This window comes from Grampus griseus (assembly GCF_964374135.1).
Source record: "Grampus griseus genome assembly, chromosome: 1".
In the NCBI taxonomy this organism is placed as follows: Eukaryota; Metazoa; Chordata; class Mammalia; order Artiodactyla; family Delphinidae; genus Grampus; species Grampus griseus.
In genome coordinates, this window is record NC_139017.1 from 57,729,136 (window position 1) to 57,750,823 (window position 21,688).

The 21,688-nt window shown below is 34.9% G+C and overlaps 1 protein-coding gene across 3 annotated transcripts in view; it reads right to left on the bottom strand.

Annotated features, from left to right (window-relative positions):
• The window catches only part of COP1 (COP1 E3 ubiquitin ligase), a gene marked incomplete at its 3' end in the record, with an annotated part of 273,496 nt that overhangs the window by 41,697 nt on the left and 210,111 nt on the right, over positions 1–21,688 (bottom strand). The window contains exon 19 of one of the 3 annotated variants that reach the window (XM_082656827.1): positions 11,340–11,681. The exons of the other annotated variants lie outside the window; for them this stretch is intronic. Within the exon in view, the coding sequence (XP_082512953.1) occupies positions 11,667–11,681 (15 nt within the window). Of the gene's footprint in view, positions 1–11,339; positions 11,682–21,688 lie in introns of those variants that run through there. 3 annotated transcript variants of the gene reach the window in all.

Sequence of the window (21,688 nt, forward strand, 5' to 3'; positions counted from 1 at the left end):
TAAATAGGACAAGACTTCTTAACCTATGAAAGCTTTTGAGTTCAACGAGAATGATTATACATGTAAAGGTTATTCGTAATACTTTTACAAACCTATATAAATTTATTTGGTTAAAAGATATTATATTCAGTACTGGCATTTGAATTACACAAGTGGCTCACAGAAATTGAGAAGTAAAGTTAACTTCCCAAATGGAAATCTATGAGAATTTAAAAGAAATAAAATGGAATGGGAAACAATATTGGGTTGTTACCTATACTAGTGTAGTTTACATACACTAGTAATTGTCTTATTCTTCTCTTTCCTTTCAGTCTCCTATTCCCATATTTTAAACTAGTCCATGAAAGTGTAAAGTACAGGAAATCAGCACAACTTCACAGAATACAGTTTTGAACTCTTTGCCTACTTTTTCAAGTGACATTATACCCCCAAAGGGTTCAAGTAAATCTGAGGTAAAGAGTTTTTTGAATAATGAAAATTATTCAAAAAATGTTGACCTTTACTGTATGCAGAGCCACAAGTTCTTGAACATTACACATTTAAAGATATTTACTGTTTATGAAGTGATGGGTAAAAAAAGATAAGAGCTGTTTTTATAGGGTAACTCTGTAAGATTTAGAGATAAGGAAAAATACAATGGACTTCCTTATGAATCAGGAGCTCCCTGTCACCAAAAGTGTTCAAAAAGTTTGAAGGGTACTCCATTAGGAATATGATATAAATCATTTCAACGATGGGCAAAAGGTACAGCTAGATCAATCAAATGGCAGTCATCCGCTCAAAGAACGCGCCACTACTTTTGTGGCTACAAAACCCAGCACTGTACCTTAAAGGGCTTTCAGTCTAATGACATTACAATATGTAACAAACAGAGGTGCAGGAAAGGGTAACTAGGCACAGTGAGCAGCAAAGTCAAAGGCACAAAGGTTAAAATTCAAAAAACAAACAAAAACTCCATCAGGGGTGTTTGAGGATCTTTAAGCAGTTCAGTGTTGCTGAGGTATAAAATAATGCCTATGCAAGTGGTAGGTGACCATACTGGAGAGGTAGGTGGCGGGCTGATGAAGGAGGGTGTTGTTAGATGTCACATCAAGAAGCTTAGATTTTATTCTGTAAGCACTGGGACTCCACTGAAGGAGTTTAAGCAGCGCAGGGTAAATGAGCCTGGGACTACTCAGAAGTAACTGCAGGGAATGATGAAAGCCTGAATTAGTGGTGTCAGAGTAGCAGGGGTAGAAATGGATGATGGATTCAAGATATGTTAAAAAGAAAATGGGATCGCATTTGTGCTTAGATCACATACCAAAACTTAAGATTCCAGTTTTTAATGGTTAAAACTTTGTACTTGAATAAATTTGATTTTGAATTTATAAAATGCCAAAGAATAGGACTGTGCTTAATAAAATTAAAAAAAATCAATCCAACATTTCCTGTGATAGTAAATCATAGCAATAGCCTATATTATTGGAATTTCTACAGCAATTCATAAGTAGAATGCCAAATTGGCATGAATGTGTGTCTTCACACCTGTCAGCTGCATAAAATAAATCTGGCAAATTTTTATAGAAACACCCAATATTTGAGATTAAATAATCCAAAAGTTCCTAATGGTTAAGATCAGATCACATCACAATTTCTGGATAGCCTAAATATTTTCCTCACACTTTTAAAATTCTTGCCTCTGGCTAAATGTATATTGAGACTTTCATTAGAAAACTAATTTCAAATAGATGATTCCATTGCCACTACCAATTCAGATACTGGATTGCCTTTTGTAATTGAGATTACTTTTGTCACTAGATTGAATGATTACATGTGATATGGGGGGGTGGTGGTTATGGATGGATATATACGGTAAATCATATTTTGAAAAAGTAATCATCTCTAAAATGTTACAAGAAATAAAACATCTATTTACTCTTAACGTAGTTCTGAAATATGCTGACAATAACACAGTTTTGAAATACGCTGACAATACACAAGTTTAAAGAGCAAGAACAGAAGTCTATGATAACTGATTATTAAAAACTCCTTATATTTATTTATATCTGTAGACGTAATTCGAGTCTTAAAAACTAGAAAGCTGAGCTTAGAGATGGAGAAACCTGGAAAGAGTACTGCTCCTGTGCTTACAACAAGAGCTAGACAACCTCAAATTAATGACATTTCTTGAAACTACTAGAGAACTGCGTCACAGTCACAATAAGCGAAAATGAGAAGAAACTGGCAGCTGCAGGGAGAGACAATACCAGAGTATTTGCTTACCTGGCACAGAAATAGTTGGATAAGCCAGTAGGGAGATTAATGTTTAAAAATGCTACAGGGTAGCTAGCATGAGCACGTGAGGCCCCTGCTGCTGTAAACAGTGTGTGTGCATGGGGCGGGGGCGCAGGTCGTAGAATACTCTTCAAACTTTTCCTCCATGAACCCCACCAGGGAAGGCTGGAGAGAATCCTGAGAAACCTCATGTGGTGTTGGCTGGAGGAAGGGACTAGCGACCCTCTCCAAAACCACCCTGGTGCACATCTACTATGTCTCTACCATGTCCTACTTGTTTTGAGAGGAACGAAAATGGAACTTTATGTACTTAAACAGAAAAAAGAATCTTACTGAAAAATATGTGTGTTAACTAGTCATGCAAAATGTACAGTTACTGTATTTTCTTAACCATTGACCTACTAAGTTTCCCAAGGAAGGATCTTTTGTTTCAAGATTATTACATCAAAAAACTCACATGATAATGCAAAGCAGTTAGCAAGGCAATTATGCACAGAACAATAAATGATTTTCCATTTACAAAAACAGCGAGTATATAAAAAAGCCAATATATATAAATAGCTCAACATCCTGTTTTGTTATTTTTTACCTATATAATAACACAAGCATTTCATTTCACATTCTTTTTTTTATATACCCTATAAACACTCACAGAATCTATCACCAGGCATACTGAATCAACAGACTGTAAGACAGGACACAAATGATAGATTCAGTCCTTTTATTTCAAATTCAGATATTTCACTATAAACGATTCTTCCTACAAAGCTCCTGTTAAAACATGCTTTATATTTTTTCAAAGTTATATTGATAACCCTTGGCATAACCCTATAAAATATACCTTTAAAGATAGCTAATAGAGGTTGAAACTTATTTTCACAAACACATTTAATATCTTAGATGGGAAAAAAAGATATTTTTATGGTCTTATTTACCTGCTCTTGCTTTTTATTTGTGAGATTATGCAGATTATTAGCAATTTTTATGGAGTTACTTTTTAACTATGTATTAGAACTCTTCTGTTCTATACGTAACATTATGTACCGTGCATAAACGTAATGTCATGTGAGTTAAAATGTTTGTTCACAGCCAAAAAGCTCATTTGAGTTTTACAACAGGCAATAAATCTGGTGTTACCTACTTTTATACAAGATGAGGAAACAAATAAACAGAGGCAAAGTGATAAGGTTTCTCTCTCTCTCATAAAATAATAGATAACACAAATCTAGATTGGAAGAGGTAGAGGAAAAGAATAAAAGAATTAAAATAAAGAGCTTCTATACAATTATTCTGTGACTTTTTCTTTGTTTAAGTCTGTCAAGATATATAAAAATTAATGTAAACTTCATACTAAGTGAATTAAGTCAGGGAAAGACAAATATCATATGATATCACTTATATGTGGAATCTAAAAAAATGATACTGAGATAGGAGGTAGATGGGGCCCTGGGCTGGACAGCTGGAGTTTGTCGAGCGGAGTAAATTGGAGCTTTGTTTTCCCTGACACTCCAAAGACAAAGTTAGGCCCCGAGCTGAGCTCTGCTAGAGTAAAGAGATAAGACGACCACATCTATTACCTCCCCAACTGCACACGCACAGAAAAGCTCCTCAGGGGTCAAAAAGGGAGGGGCACGACCCCATAATAAATGTTGTCAAATCTCCCACAGGCCTCTGCACTGAAATCCATCTTGGCAAAAAGATGTGCATGCATGTTGGAGAGATTTCTAGGGCAGGTCAGGTGTGAAAAAAGAAACAAGATAACTGGCCAAAGGTAAACAAAGACCTGGAAGAACTGCCCTATATAAATGATTTAACCCCCTCTTTACTGCGCTCCTCATTAGGGAGGACACCCACACCCTTTCTCTCTGGGTGTGTATTTCTGCCTTGCTTCTATCTTAAATAAATAAACTGTTTCTCTGTGTGCTCTCCCGCATGTTATGCTGTATCTCTAATAATAAACTTTGTACCTGTTTTTGCAGTTTTTGCCTCTTTGAGGAATTCAGTTTTCAAATGGGCAAGAGCCGGGGGAACTTTGCTTCCAGCCTCTAGCCCCTGGTGATCTAGCGGCTAGGATTCCTGGTTTTTTCAGCCAGGCTACCCAGGTACAATTTCTGGGCAGGGAACTAAGACCCTGCTTCAAGACCACTTGCTGCTGTCTCTTCGAGATCAATACAGATAAACATTCACAAAACATAAATAGACTCACAGAGAACAAATCTGTGGTTACCAAATGGGAAGGGAGGGGAGGGTAAATTGGGAATTTGAATTTAACAGAGACACACTACAAACTAGTATATATAAAATAGATAAACAACAAGAACCTACTGCATAGTACAGGGAACTATAGTCAATATCTTGTAATAATCTATAATGGAAAAGAATCTGAAAAGGAATACATATATATATATATGTATATACACACACACATATACATATATATGTGTAACAATCACTTTGCTATATACCTGAAACACTGCAAATCAACTATATTTCAATACAACTTTTTAAAAAAATAATGTAAACTTCAAAGTGAGGGCAGAAAAAATATTTATAATTTTTAATAACTGGTATTGCTAGTACAATTTAATTCACAGCCCTATCAAGACAACTTGCCAGACTACATTTTTTCAGCACTGTTTTTTTTTTTTTTTTTTTTTGCGATACGCGGGCCTCTCACTGTTGTGGCCTCTCCTGTTCCGGAGCACAGGCTCCGGACGCGCAGGCTCAGCGGCCATGGCTCACGGGCCCAGCCGCTCCACGGCATGTGGGATCTTCCCGGACCGGGGCACGAACCTGTGTCCCCTGCATCGGCAGGCAGACTCTCAACCACTGCGCACCAGGGAAGCTCAGCACTGATGTTTAATTACTAATGTTTTGATCCCTTTTTGGAACCCAATAAAAGGAATAAACTCTCTTTTTAGAAAAATAATTACATGGACATGACAAACTTTTTCATACGCTTTTAGTGGGACCTGAAGATCCTTGTGGGGTGGGTTCCATGAATTCAAAGTCAGTTTTTCATATTCTTTTAGCTTTTCACATGCTTTTAGTGGGACCTGAAGATCCTTGTGGGGTGGGTTCCATGAATCCAAAGTTAAGAGTTTTGTACTAGAGGAACTGAAAAGCCCCAAAGGACCATAAACAGTAATCAAATGTGGTAACTGCTAATCTGATATACACATTTGATTTAATAAGGAGCTTTAAGAAAAAAGCTCAGTCCTGGAAAACTAGTCAATTGTATCAACTAACTCAGCACTAGTCTGAAGTATCAGAATTACCACTCATTCTATCCCTTTTAGTATTTCAATATTAACAGAGCAGTGAGAAGGGTGCTAACTCATGAAAATATTTAAAGACTATTAGTTATATGTACAAAACGTGAACACTTCTGCATCTGTGCTTTCATTTTACACATAGGTTAAGTTGTACAATCAAAACTTCAGAGCAACGTTAGAAAGGAAAACAACATCAATCTATGATTTTTCCATTTCATAATAATCCTTTAAGATACTAAGTGATTAGAACAGAAACTCTTCATTAGAGGAACATGACAGAAGCAGAGGTTATTAAGGTGCAATATAAACTAAAATATAACACTTTCTATTAATCTGTGGCAGTAAGAGTCTATCAGAACATTCACTGATATTTTTTGCCAATTAATGCAAAAAATAATGCAGTAATTACAGTAACAGAAATATCACATTAAGAGTTAATTAGTAAAGAACATGGGAACAAACGATGTTCAAAACATTTCAGAGAGGTTTTTTTTAATGACATATTTATTTTTCTTTCCACTGTTATTTGTAAAATATTCATATGTAAGAGCTATAGTCCTTGGAAGGTGTTGCAATTCACTCAATAAGAATTTCTAAAAATAGTCAAAATTCATTTTTTCTTTGAAAACTGCCTTTAGTAAACTTTTTGCCCCATCTTCTCAACATCAAGAAAGTTTCTATTCTGATGTGAGTTATGTCCAACTGTCAGAGGATTTCTTTCCTTGGGGTTAAAGGACACCCTGGAATTGGAAGCAGTTATTTCATTTGTGAGTTTAAGAGCTGAATCAAGAGAGAAATAATGCAAACCAAAGAGTTTCTCAGACAGTTTGCTACACATGACATAAAACAAAGTTTGATTTGTTGGTTGACTTACATATAAACAATATGATCTTACTATAAGCATATTTGGTCTTACAAATGGCCACTGGGAAACAGAAATCTAGTATACAACTCCTTCAAATTAAACAGGGAAATGAAATTCAAACATGTTAAGTGACTTACCTAAAATGAAAAAAGCTAATTAATTGCTATAAACCTAGAGGCATCATCCCTTTAATGAAACAGTAGATCTTGCCAATTTAAGCTCAAACCTATCTTCCAAATTCTTGAACCGAAAGGAAAACCCTGTCAGCAGTGCCGTTCTATTCTAGCCTACGGTATGCACTTCTGCTAGCACTACCTTTGTGGGTATTTTTTTAACTAAACTAAAACTACAAATAAAAAAATTGAAGTCAGTCACTCTTCTACAGTCCTTTACAATTGCACAGATAAGATTCAAGGTTCTTAACAGAGTCTAGAATGACCCTTAAAAATCACTCCTCCTAATCTACCATTTCTCACTTCATTCCACTTATGTCGTTAAGTACTAGCAGTCTCCAAACACACTGCACTCTTCCATATTCTCAAGCTTTTGCACATGCTGTTCCCTCTGTCTAGAAATACCTGGAATAGATTTGGATAACTTATGCAAATAGTAATAAGCAAGATACTGAAACAGGATAGATACCTAAATGTTAATTTCCCAAATTTTACACATTGATTTATTACTCACAGTAGCTACCATTTATTTACTATATGCAAATGTTCCATGTGCATGATCTCATTTGTTTCCTAACAACACTTTAAATATTCATATTAACCCACTGCAAAAATGAAGAGGTAGACTCAGAGACGGTAAGGAATTTTCCTAAGGTATCATAACTAGTGACAAAACCAAGGTTTATACCTAGAGATCAGATCTCAAAGACTGAGCTACATGAAAATATAAACATATACACATGAATCATCTCTCTTTTTCCTACCATCATCTCCCCTCCCTAAAAACCAGTGTTAGCACAGTTAAAGGAAATTGCAGTTTAAAAATTGGCCTTTTTTGGAAATCAAAATAATAATAGATATTAAAAGCTAAAAAAATATCTGAACACTTTGTTCCAGTTTTTTCCCTCCACTTATGGGATTTTATATTACAAATATAATATTACCAGATAAAAGCGGAAAAACAATATGTCTGAAAACAGCACAAACTTAGAATTGAGAAAAAAATCAGAGGTAGTCTAAGTGTTTAATAATAACAGACAAATAGTAATTGATAGTATATATAAATGCTTTCTACTAATATTATGATGCAAGGTGAGAAAATGCTTAGATGTAGTTAGATGTAAAAAGCTAGATACAAAATATACCTGTACATACTGTAAAATTAAAATTGTAGGCTGAAAACTGAAAGGACAACATCAAAACGTTAACTGCAGTTCTGTTCAGGTGGTAGAATTACAGGTCGTTTCCCTATTCTCTATTTTGTAAAAGTTTTGATTAGTGGAGAAATACATAACACTGTGAAGCAAAGATGTTAAGGGCTAAGAAAGGTCATTAGGTTTCTTGAATAAGATATAACTGGATTTGGAGGGTCCAAGTGCTGAAAATGTTTCTGCTTTGTCAGACATTACTTTATACATTACAACAGGCTGAGAAGGAAGCTTGTAGTTTTTTTGACTCTACTGATATATAACTTGTATATTTTAACAAGAATAATAAAAGAAAACTGCACAGGGGCTTCCCTGGTGGCGCAGTGGTTAAGAGTCCACCTGCCGATGCAGGTGACACGGGTTCGTGCCCCGGTCCGGGAAGATCCCACATGCCACGGAGCACCTGGGCCCGTGAGCCATGGCCGCTGAGCCTGCGCGTCCGGAGCCTGTGCTCCGCAACGGGAGAGGCCACAACAGTGAGAGGCCCGCGTACCGGAAATAAAAACCCAAAAAAACCCAGAAAACTGCACAGTAATTCAAACGCAAATTGTTCATGCAAAGAACAAAAAAAACCTCATGCTTATTTTAAAAAGTAATTGCCACTTATCAATTAGTAAGAAACATGGCACCTAAACTATGAGAGAATCTCTTCCTAAAGGTTTATTCGCATCTATTCCGAGCCAATAGTTTCACTCTTAACTTAGGTTGATGAAAACCCTTACATCTAAAAAACAGGGCGTAAAAAGCTCAAAAGTAACTTATGTTTTTGATAAACCTCATCCAATAGAAAAAATACACCTTCCAACAATTTACTAATATTATCAACAAAACAAAATCTTTCCCCCACATTAGTTGTATTAAATGAGTACGTTGAAAGTTAATGACATTTACACAAAGACTAACAAAAAAACCAAAACCCCAAAACTTCCAAGTTATTAACCTTGAACAGTGATCTTTTTCTCCATATCCCTAAAATAATGATTTGGAAAGGATAAAGTGAAAAGGAAAAAGAGAAATAAGTAAAAGCACACACTAAATATATAGAACAACACACACTGGTCAAAATTAAGTGGTTTTCTTCACTCTGCTTCATTACAGAATGACTGAAAACTGGTTTTTAAAAATGATGAGTACTCTGATGGAGAATATAAAATCTACAGGGTAACCAGGCTTTTCCCTACCAATAAGACCAGTGAAATCCCCAAAAGGAACCCACAATTTGTTTTGCTATCAATAACTTATCCTTTCCATTACTGAAGGGAAACATAGTTGTCAGATCTTTAAAATCCCGCAAAATGTAAAAGGCATAGAATTAAAAGGTCTTAACCCTTTATAAAACAGAAACTTTGAGGAAATGAAAATATTCCTTAGAGATTCCTTATTGAAATTTGAAGTTCCAAGGCTAACTTATTAATTGGAAGAGGCATAAAGCCTCTTATATTTTATTCTTTTCAAAATATAAGATAAAAATATTTTCAAATGTAAATACCCAAATAAATCTCTAGATCAATTATCCATTCTTATTAGTTGACATTTTGGATTACTCTGAACCACTACAGTCTTCCGTTAGTACAAACATCAAGGATTATCATCTGAACTACAAATTTGGTTAGTAAAAAATTATAAGGGCTCACGAGTATGATTTGTGAAACTTAAATGTCTCTTGGCTGCTAAAAATAGGGATTATATATATTCAGTTACATATTTCAAACTAGACAAAGATATTTAGATACTCTGGCACGAAATAAAGTATTTTAATTCTTATTTACCAGGTGATACTACTACCATACAATCCATAAAGACTTTTTTTGAGAGATAAAATAATTCTTATCAATTTTTTTTAAAAGATAAACTCTTGGGTCTCCTAAAATAAACCAATGTTTGGAATGTTGTGAGAAATAAAAAGACACTAAAAGAAAAGACAGGGCTTCCCTGGTGGCGCAGTGGTTGAGAGTCCGCCTGTCGATGCAGGGGACACGCGTTCGTGCCCCGGTCTGGGAGGATCCCACATGCTGTGGAGCGGCTGGGCCCGTGAGCCATGGCTGCTGAGCCTGCACGTCCGGAGCCTGTGCTCCGCAACGGGAGAGGCCACAGCAGTGACAGGCCCGCGTACCACCAAAAAAAAAAAAAAAAAAAAAAGAAAAGAAAAGAAAAGAAAAGACAACTACTATTATTTTTCTCTCCCAATCTCTGGAACGCAACTTACAAAGATATGTGTGGTGAATCACAAAGCCATAGCTCTAGATACTTAGGATTTAAAACAGCAAATTAACAAAATGGAACTGAATCTTGAAGTCAGATTGATGTTTTATACAATCTATCCCTAAAGCTTCCTACTTTCATCAGAGAGTCAAAGATCTTGAAGGCAAATACAAGCATAACTACCTACCTATTTAATTCTCAACAATGTGTAAATACTTTGTCATTAAAACCAAATGATTTAGATTTATCTTCTACCTCATCTTCATTTTATGGTTGGCTATCACAGTTCAAATAAAGAATCTATAATTTCATCGAAGTTGATCTTCTTATCTACAGAAAAAAAAGGACTAAACAAGGCACAAAGTTAAATGGCTTCTTTACAGCAATTATAATAGACTGACTCTTCTACATAATCAAATTATTCCTGTGTTCAGTAGTAATAACTTTTCTACCATTCTGGGAATAGCCAATGCCTACTTCTGATGGCTTTAAGTGGAAAAATGCTGCATAAAATGGGATTTAAGATACAATGGAGTAATAAGAGATACGAAAGGCACAAACCCCTGTAGGGATCATATCAATATAGGAGACTGTCATAAGAACAACAGAGATTAATGTGAGACTGTGGAAGTAAAATACAAAAATATATTTCTTTTCCCCAGATAAGATGCAAGTTTGAATTAGCAGGAAACACTTTTCTCTTAAACAGTTGCTGCCCTTGATTAATTCTGCTTTAAGTAATTGTTAAATGTATTTTTATTCAGTTAGAAAAGAATAATCACATTTTTTCATATATACACTTCAGCATATGAAACCAATTCAAGTAGTATTCGTTAAAAACGTTTAAGTCAAGGAAATGATATCCAATATTCATTCTCTTTCCTTTCACTACTGCTATGGAAATTTGTAGGAATTATCAAAAGATAAATATTTAGATACCAAAGTTAAATTCCTTCCCATCTCAAAATATTTTGGACACTCTTAAACATGGTGGGATGACAATGAAAATTATTTATAGGTTAATGGCATAATTCAGAATGCACTCTCAAATTAGTATATTTCTTTTTTCCCTTAAAAATGGCAAAACAAAACCCAAAACCAAGTAGCTTAAAGATCTGTGTCGATTCTATTCTTCAAAATTGGCATACTTCAGGACAAAAACTATTTTTAAAGAAGTATTTAATGAGGAAAAAAATTATAAGAACCATTCTAATATAAGTCAAATTCCATTATAGTACATATAAAAATGAAAATAATGAAATATTTTAAATATCTGTCGACCTACAGACCCACTAAATTATTTTGTTGATTTCATTACATTTTCACCATAAAATATTTAATGCAAGAAATGTTTTCACAGGAACTGTCCATACAGTAGTGCACCTTAAGGTTAAGGAATATTTACACTTAATGTAGATTTAAAGAAGAGATAAATTACAGGTTTGCTTCAGTTTTCCACAATCTTCTTGTCTCCTCTATTTTCTACTCCCCTACCCCACTCTAGTCTGGACACTAAGGGATGAGTGGGGCACTTAGGAGAAGACGGGAGCCACAGTCTTCCTGGAAGTCAGGGTCCATGCTCAGAATCTTCTTTCCTTCCACGCCCAAGACAGACAAGAGTTCATTCAGATTGGCCCTCTTCCAGTCAGGAAAATTTTCTAAAGTGTTATAAACCATCCAGCTAGAGGGAAGAAGAAAGGAAAGGAAAGATAAAAGAAAAGGAAAGAAACAGAAATGAAGAAAGGAGAGAAGAAAGAAAAAGAAGTTCCTATGTTGTCTTCTCAGTGTTCACTGAAGAATTTAGGATGAGAAATAGTTTATAAATGTGGGAAATCAATATATATTAAAGGAAGATTTTTTTAATTAAAGAAAAGAAAAAAGACCGCATCTTATTCTTTTCTGTGCTTCTTCCTGAAAAGGGTAAGGGAGTAGCAAAATCTAACAGACATTAGATATTCGTAAGTATAATTATCCCCCCTTTAACAGATGCTTGAGAACCATTAATGCCTCTTGGTTATCACGTGTACAAATCTCCAGTGGTAACATAAGTCATCTGTTTCCAAAATTGACTGTTCACATAATTTTCTATGGAGACCTGGGGAACTTTTCAAAATACAAATCTCTTCTCTCTTCCCCTCCTCCCCCAGAGTATGGACTCAGGGGTCTAAGAAAAGAACTGTTTTGTTATATTTAGTTTTTGAAAGATCCCAAGGTGATTCTGATGATCAGTCGGTTTGAGAATCACTGTGATAAATAATTATTTTATCATAGATGCCTTCTGCATTTTAATGGACACAGATTGGCTTTTCACATATATTTTAGCTTCCTTAGTTTAGTGCAATCTGATGCTTTATACACAGTGTTTAGTAAGTCAGAGAGGGATGCCTATCTCTTGGATAAAAGCATATATAAATTGGAAAACAGATATGTAAGTCTTTTTGAGGGAAGACTGAATTGTGAAATAGCACAAATGCAATGGAGAAAGGGAAGGACCGGTAATAAATACCAATTCCTCCATAGGTGCAGGCACTTTATCTCTCACCTCTACTCCAGCATTTCCTTGGTTTCAAAAACCAGTATTTAATTAATCATGCAACAAACAAGGTAAAGGACAAGTCTGAAGGATTGTATCCTTCATTACAAAAATTATATATTAATGATACATTATGTGAAAACCATCTGCTTAGTGGTAATTTAAAAATGAATGTTACTAATAGCAAACACTTTAACTTTCGCTATAGGTCAAAAACTATTCTAAACCCTTTATGTACATTAACTTATTTTAACATTATAATAACCCTAAAGGGAGGTTATTACTATCATTAGCACTATATAGATGAAGAAGCACAGTGTAGTTAAGGAACTTGAGCATCTATATAGATGAAGAAGCACAGTGTAGTTAAGGAACTTGAGCAAGGTCACAGAGCTAGTAAGTGGAAAATCTGATTTTAACCTCAGTGGTCTGGCTCCATAGTCTTTGCTCTTACTCTATACACTATGATGTCTTTTTTCAAGTAGTTTGCAAGCCAGCAGAGGATAGGAGACATGAACACAAATAACGGTACAAGGCAGTGTATTAATTCATTCAGGAAATATTTTTAATGGATAGGAATCATGAGAGATTTAGGTGAAGAAAAGATCTCCATGAGAACACAAAGTTTTAGTTAAAAACACTTCACAATAAATGTTTCATTTATGAAGTTTTATTTGTTAGAAATAAGGACAGAAAGAATATATTTCACTATTTGACTAAAAAAGATGCCCTTGCCTAATATAATTATAACTTTGTACAGTATGGGTGATAACATTGTTAACAAATTCCCAGGCTAAGTTTTGCTGGATTTGGTTTCAAAGGAGGGAAATCATTATCCTGTCATCCTTCACTATTGAGTTAGAGAAACTTTCAATATGACTTCTGGTGTTTCAATCCACAAGAGAAAAAAACCCACCCTTAATAAGCAAAGCTTTTTCTGAGGATACAATGTGTGTACACACACACACACACACACACACACACACACACACACACACACGTCACTTTTGAAGAGCTATGAGAGTCTTTAGTGTCATTTACAAGCATTGCCTTTTACCATTAGATATCTATTTAGAATTGGTGACCCAAGGCTAGATAATCTTGTACGATGTAACAGCCTCAGCGGGAGTCATCATGGACTCAAGGTCTGCCTCCAACAAAAATATGGTGTCCCTTTACACAGACATGATCACTTAACAGAAAGTAATTTGCATTCTTGAATTAATTTATATTTCATTCCAATAGTTTCAGATAAGAATTATTCCACAGAATTGTTCCACAGATACAGAACATATATAATCTCCTTTACCTAACTTCCAATCTCTGAATAAAGGCAGTGATGATAAAAAGACATGACAGAAATAAAGAATAAGAATATTGCCCAAATTTACCTTTGCTTTGTAGCATTACTTTCAAGGTAGATGTGGGGTGTAGGAGATAATGGAATAGATATAAATGACTAATACCAAATTGCCAAAGGACTATAATTATAAAACAATATCTCAGTTGCATAGTATTTCCTTTTCAAGCAAGAATTTCTTAAGAAACAAACAAAAAAACCAGTTCTCAGTATGTAAGCACACAATTTGTAAAAAATCAAAAGTTAATGTTTTAGAAAATTGTTTATTGAAACAAATGATTAAAGAAGATTATTTTACTAACAAGAAATTTTCAGACTGGCAAAGATACTGACATTATATTCCATGTTTTATGGGCATGGTCAAACTGAAACCCCTGGACTTTCTCAGTGCAAGACCAAATGGAAATAGATTGTTCTAGAAGGCAATCTATCAGTTTTAATCAGAAGCTATATGAATAAAGCTATCCATTTAATAAATCTCAAGTTCTCTTCTAAAGAACTAATTAGAAATTTAAAGATTTATTGGAAAAATATTCAAGAAGTAGTAAAAAGTAAACATGAGTATCCTCAACAAAACAACAGTATACCAGTTATGGTAAATCCTTAGACTAGAATAATATGGAACCATTTAAAACACTCTTTACAAAATATATTCAGACCTGGGAAATGTTCGTGACAAAGGCAAAAGGTAAACAATACATGATAATATATAAAAGATTCACTGTTATTGGGAAAAAAGTTCCTTTGAATGGAAAAATTACATGGTTAATTACATTAAAATGTTCATATTAGTTATTTCTGGGAAAAGTGTTATCTGATATTTTCTTGTTTTTCGTTTTTCTAAATTCTCTAAAACATACGTGTATTCGTTTCTTTCAGTAATAAGCTACTATAATCATTAAAAAAACCCAACCCAAAACCTAAGATAATGTTCCAAGATGATCGCATTATTCTCCACCAATGCACTTGCCAGGGAGATTCACTCTGACTCCATACTCTCCTAATATAAAGCTGCAAAAAACTTTTTTTGAATCAACTCTAAATTAGTTTAAGGATAATTACTTAGTTAATGAATTATCCAAATCATATCACTACTGCCTTTCAGGAGGAAGGGAGGGAGGGAAGGAAGAAATAAATCTTTTGTTAGTCCACATTAATACCTGCTAGAAATTGTGAGCAAATAGAATACTTTAGGAAGAAAGATTGAAACTAGAACAAACATGAACTGTTGATTACAGACTTTAATGATCCAGATAATGGCTGTGTCCAGTAAGTATCAGACAGCAAACATTACTACATCTGGACAGAAGAAGTTAAAATAAATTATGAGGTATTTTTCAAGGAAGTAAAGTCACAAAATGAATTGAGATTGTAGTCTAATAGCCCACCATTCTCTATATTCAAAAGTATAGTTGACTGCTGTATATGGAAATAAAAAGCAAACTACACTTATTTCAAAGATAGTGTAATTATTCAAATGGAATGTATTTGTATGTTCAATCATATATGGATATAATACATTCAAGTACACAGTTTTAGAATTTACAATTGTTTCTTCAAATAAATGAATAGTAAATTTCTTTTATTACATCAAGTTAAACAAGCTCATTTTATCTATATTTAAAAAATAAGCAGTGGGGAAATTAAATTCCAAAGCCCAAATAAAAATAGAGTGATATGTGGTATTCCAAGTAGTTATTTCTCACAAATTCCGCCTTCTTTTTAAAAAAAAATCATGAAGTTAAAACTGAAATAGGCAATGCAAATAAGATTTACTCTTGGGGGTTAAAATCCTAAGAATTTGGCAATAACAGAATATCCATATGTCAATAATTCTAAATTACTAAAGTTTAATTAAAATATCTTCAAATGAATTAAAATAATAAAGTAAAAACAAAATATAAAATGAAGGATTCTGCATTCTTCATTAGTATAGAGTAACTATTACCATCTCTAAGTATTCTAGAGAGGACCTATGTTGTAAAATAAAAAAAATTCTAAAAAGAAGCATTTTCAATACAGTTCAAACAAAACTTATCTTAAAACTCCTTTGAAAAGTAAATGTGGTACAAGAGGTTGTGGCACTTTAATGGTAGAAATGCTGGAGCCACTACCTTTGCAAGCAAAGCTAAAGAACAAAGGACAGAAGACTGTCAGCAAACCCTAAAGTGACTGAACAAAACTGCTTCTAGAAACAGGGAAAGTATTAGGAAGAAAAAGAGAAAGGACAAAGTACTGTCCCTCAGATTAAAAGAAACAACTTTAGACATATTCTCTGTCTTTAAACAGAAGTAATTAAAAGCAAATATTGTAAGCCTAGAAGAAAAAGTAGACTACATGGCAAAGGTGAAGGTGGGAGAGAAACATCCTGCTAACTTCCACAGCACTGTGAAATAAAAGGAGAAACGCAACACAATGAACTTGACCAGTATCTTAAAAAAGGGCAGTGTATAGCGTTCTTTCCATTTTATATGCAGAATGGTAGAAATAAAAAGAGTAGAAATTATATATAATCTTGGCTGATTACTCAAAACAGGACTTGAGATTACTGGTTCATTTTCAGCCAGAAGTAGCCAAAAAGAAAAATAAATGTATCTAGATTACAGGAAAAAACAAGGCTAGACAAAAATTTAATCTGCAGGAAAATATCCTAAATTTTTATAAAACCAAGATACTGTCTTAAGAGAATACATCTGTTTGTATTTGTGCCTCTTCCTCTACCACTCATTCTTAATTTCTCATTCCCTCCCTATGACTAAATCACTACCATAAATGGTAACATAAAGATACATGCAATTTTTATACCATCATTAATTGAATAGTTTTATGCTTTCTATTCATTCATACAGTAGATTTGATATACCACTAATATACGTCCAAACACTAAAAAAACTTTCAAAGTTAACCTATTTCATAAGTGCCCTTAAACTGACCTCTTTCTTGTGATCAAAATTAGGTAGGACAGAAATAAAGCATAGAAAGACAATGAAATGTTTGGCTACTGATTTCACATCTTAAAAAAGTAATCTAGGTGAGATTAAACATTGTATTATTTTCTTATTCCCCAAAACAGTTCTCTGTACTTCACCATCTCTGTCTCCCTTTCCTCTCTTTCTTAAAACCATTCCAGTCAAACTTTTGTCTTACCACTCCTATCATTTTTTTGCTCATCTTACTTGTATCAGTAGCATCTGACAAAGCTTAACCAATTCCTACTTTTTTTTCTTTTTAGTTGTCATGTCTTATAACTCTTTTTTAATTTATAGGTTTCCTTTCATCTCTTTTTCTCCCTTGCAATTTATGTGTTGAAGAAACTTGATTGCTTAACAGTTTCTGATAGTCTTGGGGATTTTTCCGCTTCATTACCATGGTTCTTTACCATGTTCCTTTTTCCTCTGTATTTCCTGTAAGTGGTTAGGTTTAGAGGCTTAATCAAACATGGGTTGAGTTGACTTCATAGGGTCCCCTCCTTCAGGAGGCCCAATGTATGGCATCTGTCTCTCTCTTTGTGATGCTGTAGCTGGATGCTCAGATCCATTGGTTAGGTTGCAAAATGAGATATTCAAATTTTATCATTACTGCTTTCTTTTCTTTTTATTGTTTTAAAACAGCTTGAGATATAATTCACATACTATACAATTCATCCATTTTAAGTGTACAATTCAATGGTTTTTTTTGTATATTCATAGATATGTGCAACTATCACCACACTCAATTTGAGAATACTTCATCATGTCAGGAAGCAACCCTGTACCCTTTAGCTATCATCTCCCTATCTCTCACCCACCTAAGCCCTAAGTAACCACTAATCTACTTTTAGTCTCTATAGATTTCTCTCTTCTAGACTTTCATATCAATGGCCAATTCCTCCTCCTTGAAAAACCTTCTTCACTTGGCTTCCCAGGCACCAGTTTTCCTACTATTGATAACCACTCCTCGGTCTTTTTGTTGATTCTTCCTCATTGCCTAAATCACTGAACATTGAAGTACCCTCAAATAAGGTACTCATACTACTTCTAATCTCTGATTACACTCCCTTGGAGAGATCTTATCCCATTTCTTGCTTAAATATCATATGTTGACAGCTACCAAATTTATATGCCTAGCCCCACAATCTGCTGTGAACTCCAACTTGGCAGGTCCACTTACACGGCAAGTAATACCTCAAACTTAACCAGTTCACAACTTTCCTGTGAATCCAAAATTGACATCTCCACTTAGTATTTTTAGTAACTCTCAAATCAGGCCGGTCTAGAGGTCAACTCCTGGTCTTCTCCCCTGATCTTCTCCCATAAGACAGTTCCTCTGGTAATCTTCTCCATCTTAAGGAATGGCAATTCCACTCTTATAGACGCTTGGGGAAAAAACCTCAGTGTCATCCTAGACTTTTCTCTACCGTTCTCCACATGTAATCTATTGGCAATTCTATTTATTCCAGTTTCAAAATATGAACAAGATCTGGCTACTTCTCACTGGCTCACCACTATTTAATCTTACCTGGATTATTACAACAGCCTTCCTGATTCCTTATGTCTGTTCTCTACAAAACAGCCAAACTGATTGTTAAAAAATTTAAGTCATATTGTATCACTCCTTTGCTCAAAATCTTACAATGGCTCCCAACTCCCAGGAAAAACAAAAATCCTTACAATGGTAAACGTGCTCTATTGAAACAGCTCTTCTTCACTGCTCTGAAATTATCTACTACTCCCCACCTAGACCACTGTAGTACAGCAACACTGGCCTTCTTTCTGTTCCTGGAACACTAATCGCATTCTTACTTCAAGACCTTTGAACTGTTTACTACACCTGGAATACTCTTTTCCTACATTTAAATATGGTATACATCTTCATCTCCTTCTAGTCTTTGCTCTAATTCAGCTACTCAGTAAGGCATTGTCACCACCAATTGAAAATTACAACTCCCTACTCTAGCACCCCCATCCCACTTTCCTGCTTAGTTTTTCCCCAAAGCACTTGTCACCTTCATATATATGTATTTTTTTTTGTCTGCTCCAGCACATAATATTCTAAGTCTCCTAAGAGGGCCAGAACTTCTTACAGTTTTGTTCTGAGTTTATCTCCAGTATGTAGAACTGTGACTGCACATACTAAGTATCTGCAGAATAAATGAACAAAGGAGTGTCTCACTCCTTCTGCCTCATATAAAATAAGGGAATGAAGTTATTTTTTGTAGCTAATCAAAGTGACAGTTATATAAAAGTCAGATTTAAATTAAATCTGGAATGGTACTGAAGTGAGTTACAGAACTTTTAATCTTTTTATTGTGAAGTAAACAAGTTCCCTGGTGATGCTGCTCTTTTGGTCTAGGTAGCATACTTTAAGAACTTACTTTGAGGGTCATCCTATGAACTACAATATGCATCCTTTCAGTCTAACATTAATTAGTTCTTTTGCCACCTTCCTTGACAAAACAAGGACTTGAGAACATTTTAATTACATTTATACTTCTGACTTATGCTATTATTGTCAAGTACTTAATTCTATGTGTGTATTAAGTCCAACAAGACATCATTGCTTTATACAGTCGACATGCATTTAGATTTACTGCATATTTACCATTTCTATTGCTTACCATTCCTTTCTGCATGTCTTGCCTTTGTCTTCATTTTCTGCATTTTTTTCCTTCTGCCTTAAGAATTACCTTTAAAATTTTCTTTAGTGTAAGTCTGCTGGTGGCAAAATCTTCATTTTCATTCATCTAAAAATGCCTTTATTTTACCTTTGTCTTGAAAGATTTTCATTGGATATGGAATTTTAGATTGGCAGGTATTGTCCTTCACACACTGAAGATCTGGCTCCACTATCTTTTGATTTCTGCTGCTCCACTGAGAAGTTGGCTGTCAGTCTAATTACTCATCCTTTGAAGACAGTTTTTCTCTGCCTTCCTTTAAGAATCCCCCATTGTATTTTATTTTCAGCAGTTTTACTATGATGTGTCCCACCACCAGCAGGGGTCACAGGATCAGGCGCAGTTAGTTTTAATCTAGCAGCTAGTTAGCTTTATAGAAGGATATAAGATAGGATATTCAGCGTGCAAAGCATCTTCACACTCATCAGGAGGCCAAGCAAGTATTCACATGCACAGCTTCTTAGATCAAACCACACAGAGTGAACACAGCTGCCAAGGACAGCTGAAGTGCAGGTGGTTCACCTCAATACAGAGGTGTGCCTTGGTTTCCTGCCAGTCTTGTATCGCTCTCATTGCATAGATGTAAGGCCAACATGTCAACTCACAATTCTCTCAGTCCAGAGGCAATACAGATGAGGGTTCATAATAAATTTAAGAGATAACTAGCTCTTAGCACATAACATTCCTTATTTGTCTTAATTTATTTCCACAGAAGAGTGCTATGAGAAGGCAGACCCAAGGTCTGATTTTCAGCAGGCCTAGGTCTGTTCAGGGTCCAGATCTGATATTAAATCTGTACTCACAATGTAGGTTTCAAGTCATTTATTCTCTGGGGTATGAAGGCTTATTGAATCTCTGCCTTACTGTCTTTCATCAATTTTGTAAAGCTTTCAACAATAATGATTTCTAATATCTGCTTTGGCTGTATTATTTCTCTCCCCTCCTTTTAGGTCTCCTATTGAATATGTTCAACTTTCTTACTTCAACCTCTATCTCCTTTCTCTTTTTTTTTCATCTCTCCATCTCTTCATTTTTTGTCTCTCCATGCTTCCTTCTGTATATTTTCTTCTAACTTTCCTAAAAGTTCATTAATTCTCTTTTCAACTGTGTCTTATCTTCCATTCAACCCATCCACTAAGTTCTTAATTTTGGTAATTATATTTTTTTAGTTCTAGAATTTTCATTTTAAAAATACTTTTAGTGGCTTCCCTGGTGGCACAGTGATTGAGAGTCCCCCTGTTGATGCAGGGGACACAGGTTTGTGCCCCGGTCTGGGAAGATCCCACATGCCGTGGAGCGCTGGGCCCGTGAGCCATGGCCGCTGAGCCTGCGCGTCCAGAGCCTGTGCTCCGCAATGGGAGAGGCCACAACAGTGAGAGGCCCGCATACCGCAAAAAAAAAAAAAAAAAAAAAAATACTTTTAATTTCCCAATTGAAATTTTCAACCTTGTCTTTCATCTTGTCAGCATGGTTATTTTCAGGCTATGTGTTATAATATCCAGAGCTGCTGTGATTTTGTTTCTATTGTTCAATGCTTATACTAAATTTATTCATGTCGTCTTGGCTTTTCCTGTGTCTCTTTATTTTTTGTTGTGTCCTAGTTATATTTGCAATTTTGAAAAACATAAAATTCTGAGATGATCTTCTTTAGAAGGTTTTCTTGCAGAGAGGATTTAATTTTGCATTTGTTAACACTAGCAATCTAAGATCACCTCAATTTACTCAGGATTGATATGATCTGAAGTTGAGTTGCAAAATCACTGGGGGCTTATCCTCTACTGCTTTACCCTAGACTAGAGCCCTTTGGGGACCTAAACCAAGGTAAGTTCACCCAAATGGTGGTGAGCACTAGACTGCATTCCCTGTGCCCCCATGAAGCTACCATAAGTGCTCGGCCATTCTACCAAAATTGGCAAATGCTCCCAGGGGAAAAGAATACTCAAAAGCCAGGCTCACATTCCTAGACTGGTAATTCTTTTCTATCTTGTTTACTTTCCAATGACTTAAAACAGGTTTTGGTTTTTAAAATATATATATTGAATACTTGAATACTCTAACTTTTCCACTTCTACTTAGCGGGAGGGTTGGTCCAAATCACCTAGTCTGCCATTGCCAAAACTCAAGTTGAGTAATAGAACTGTA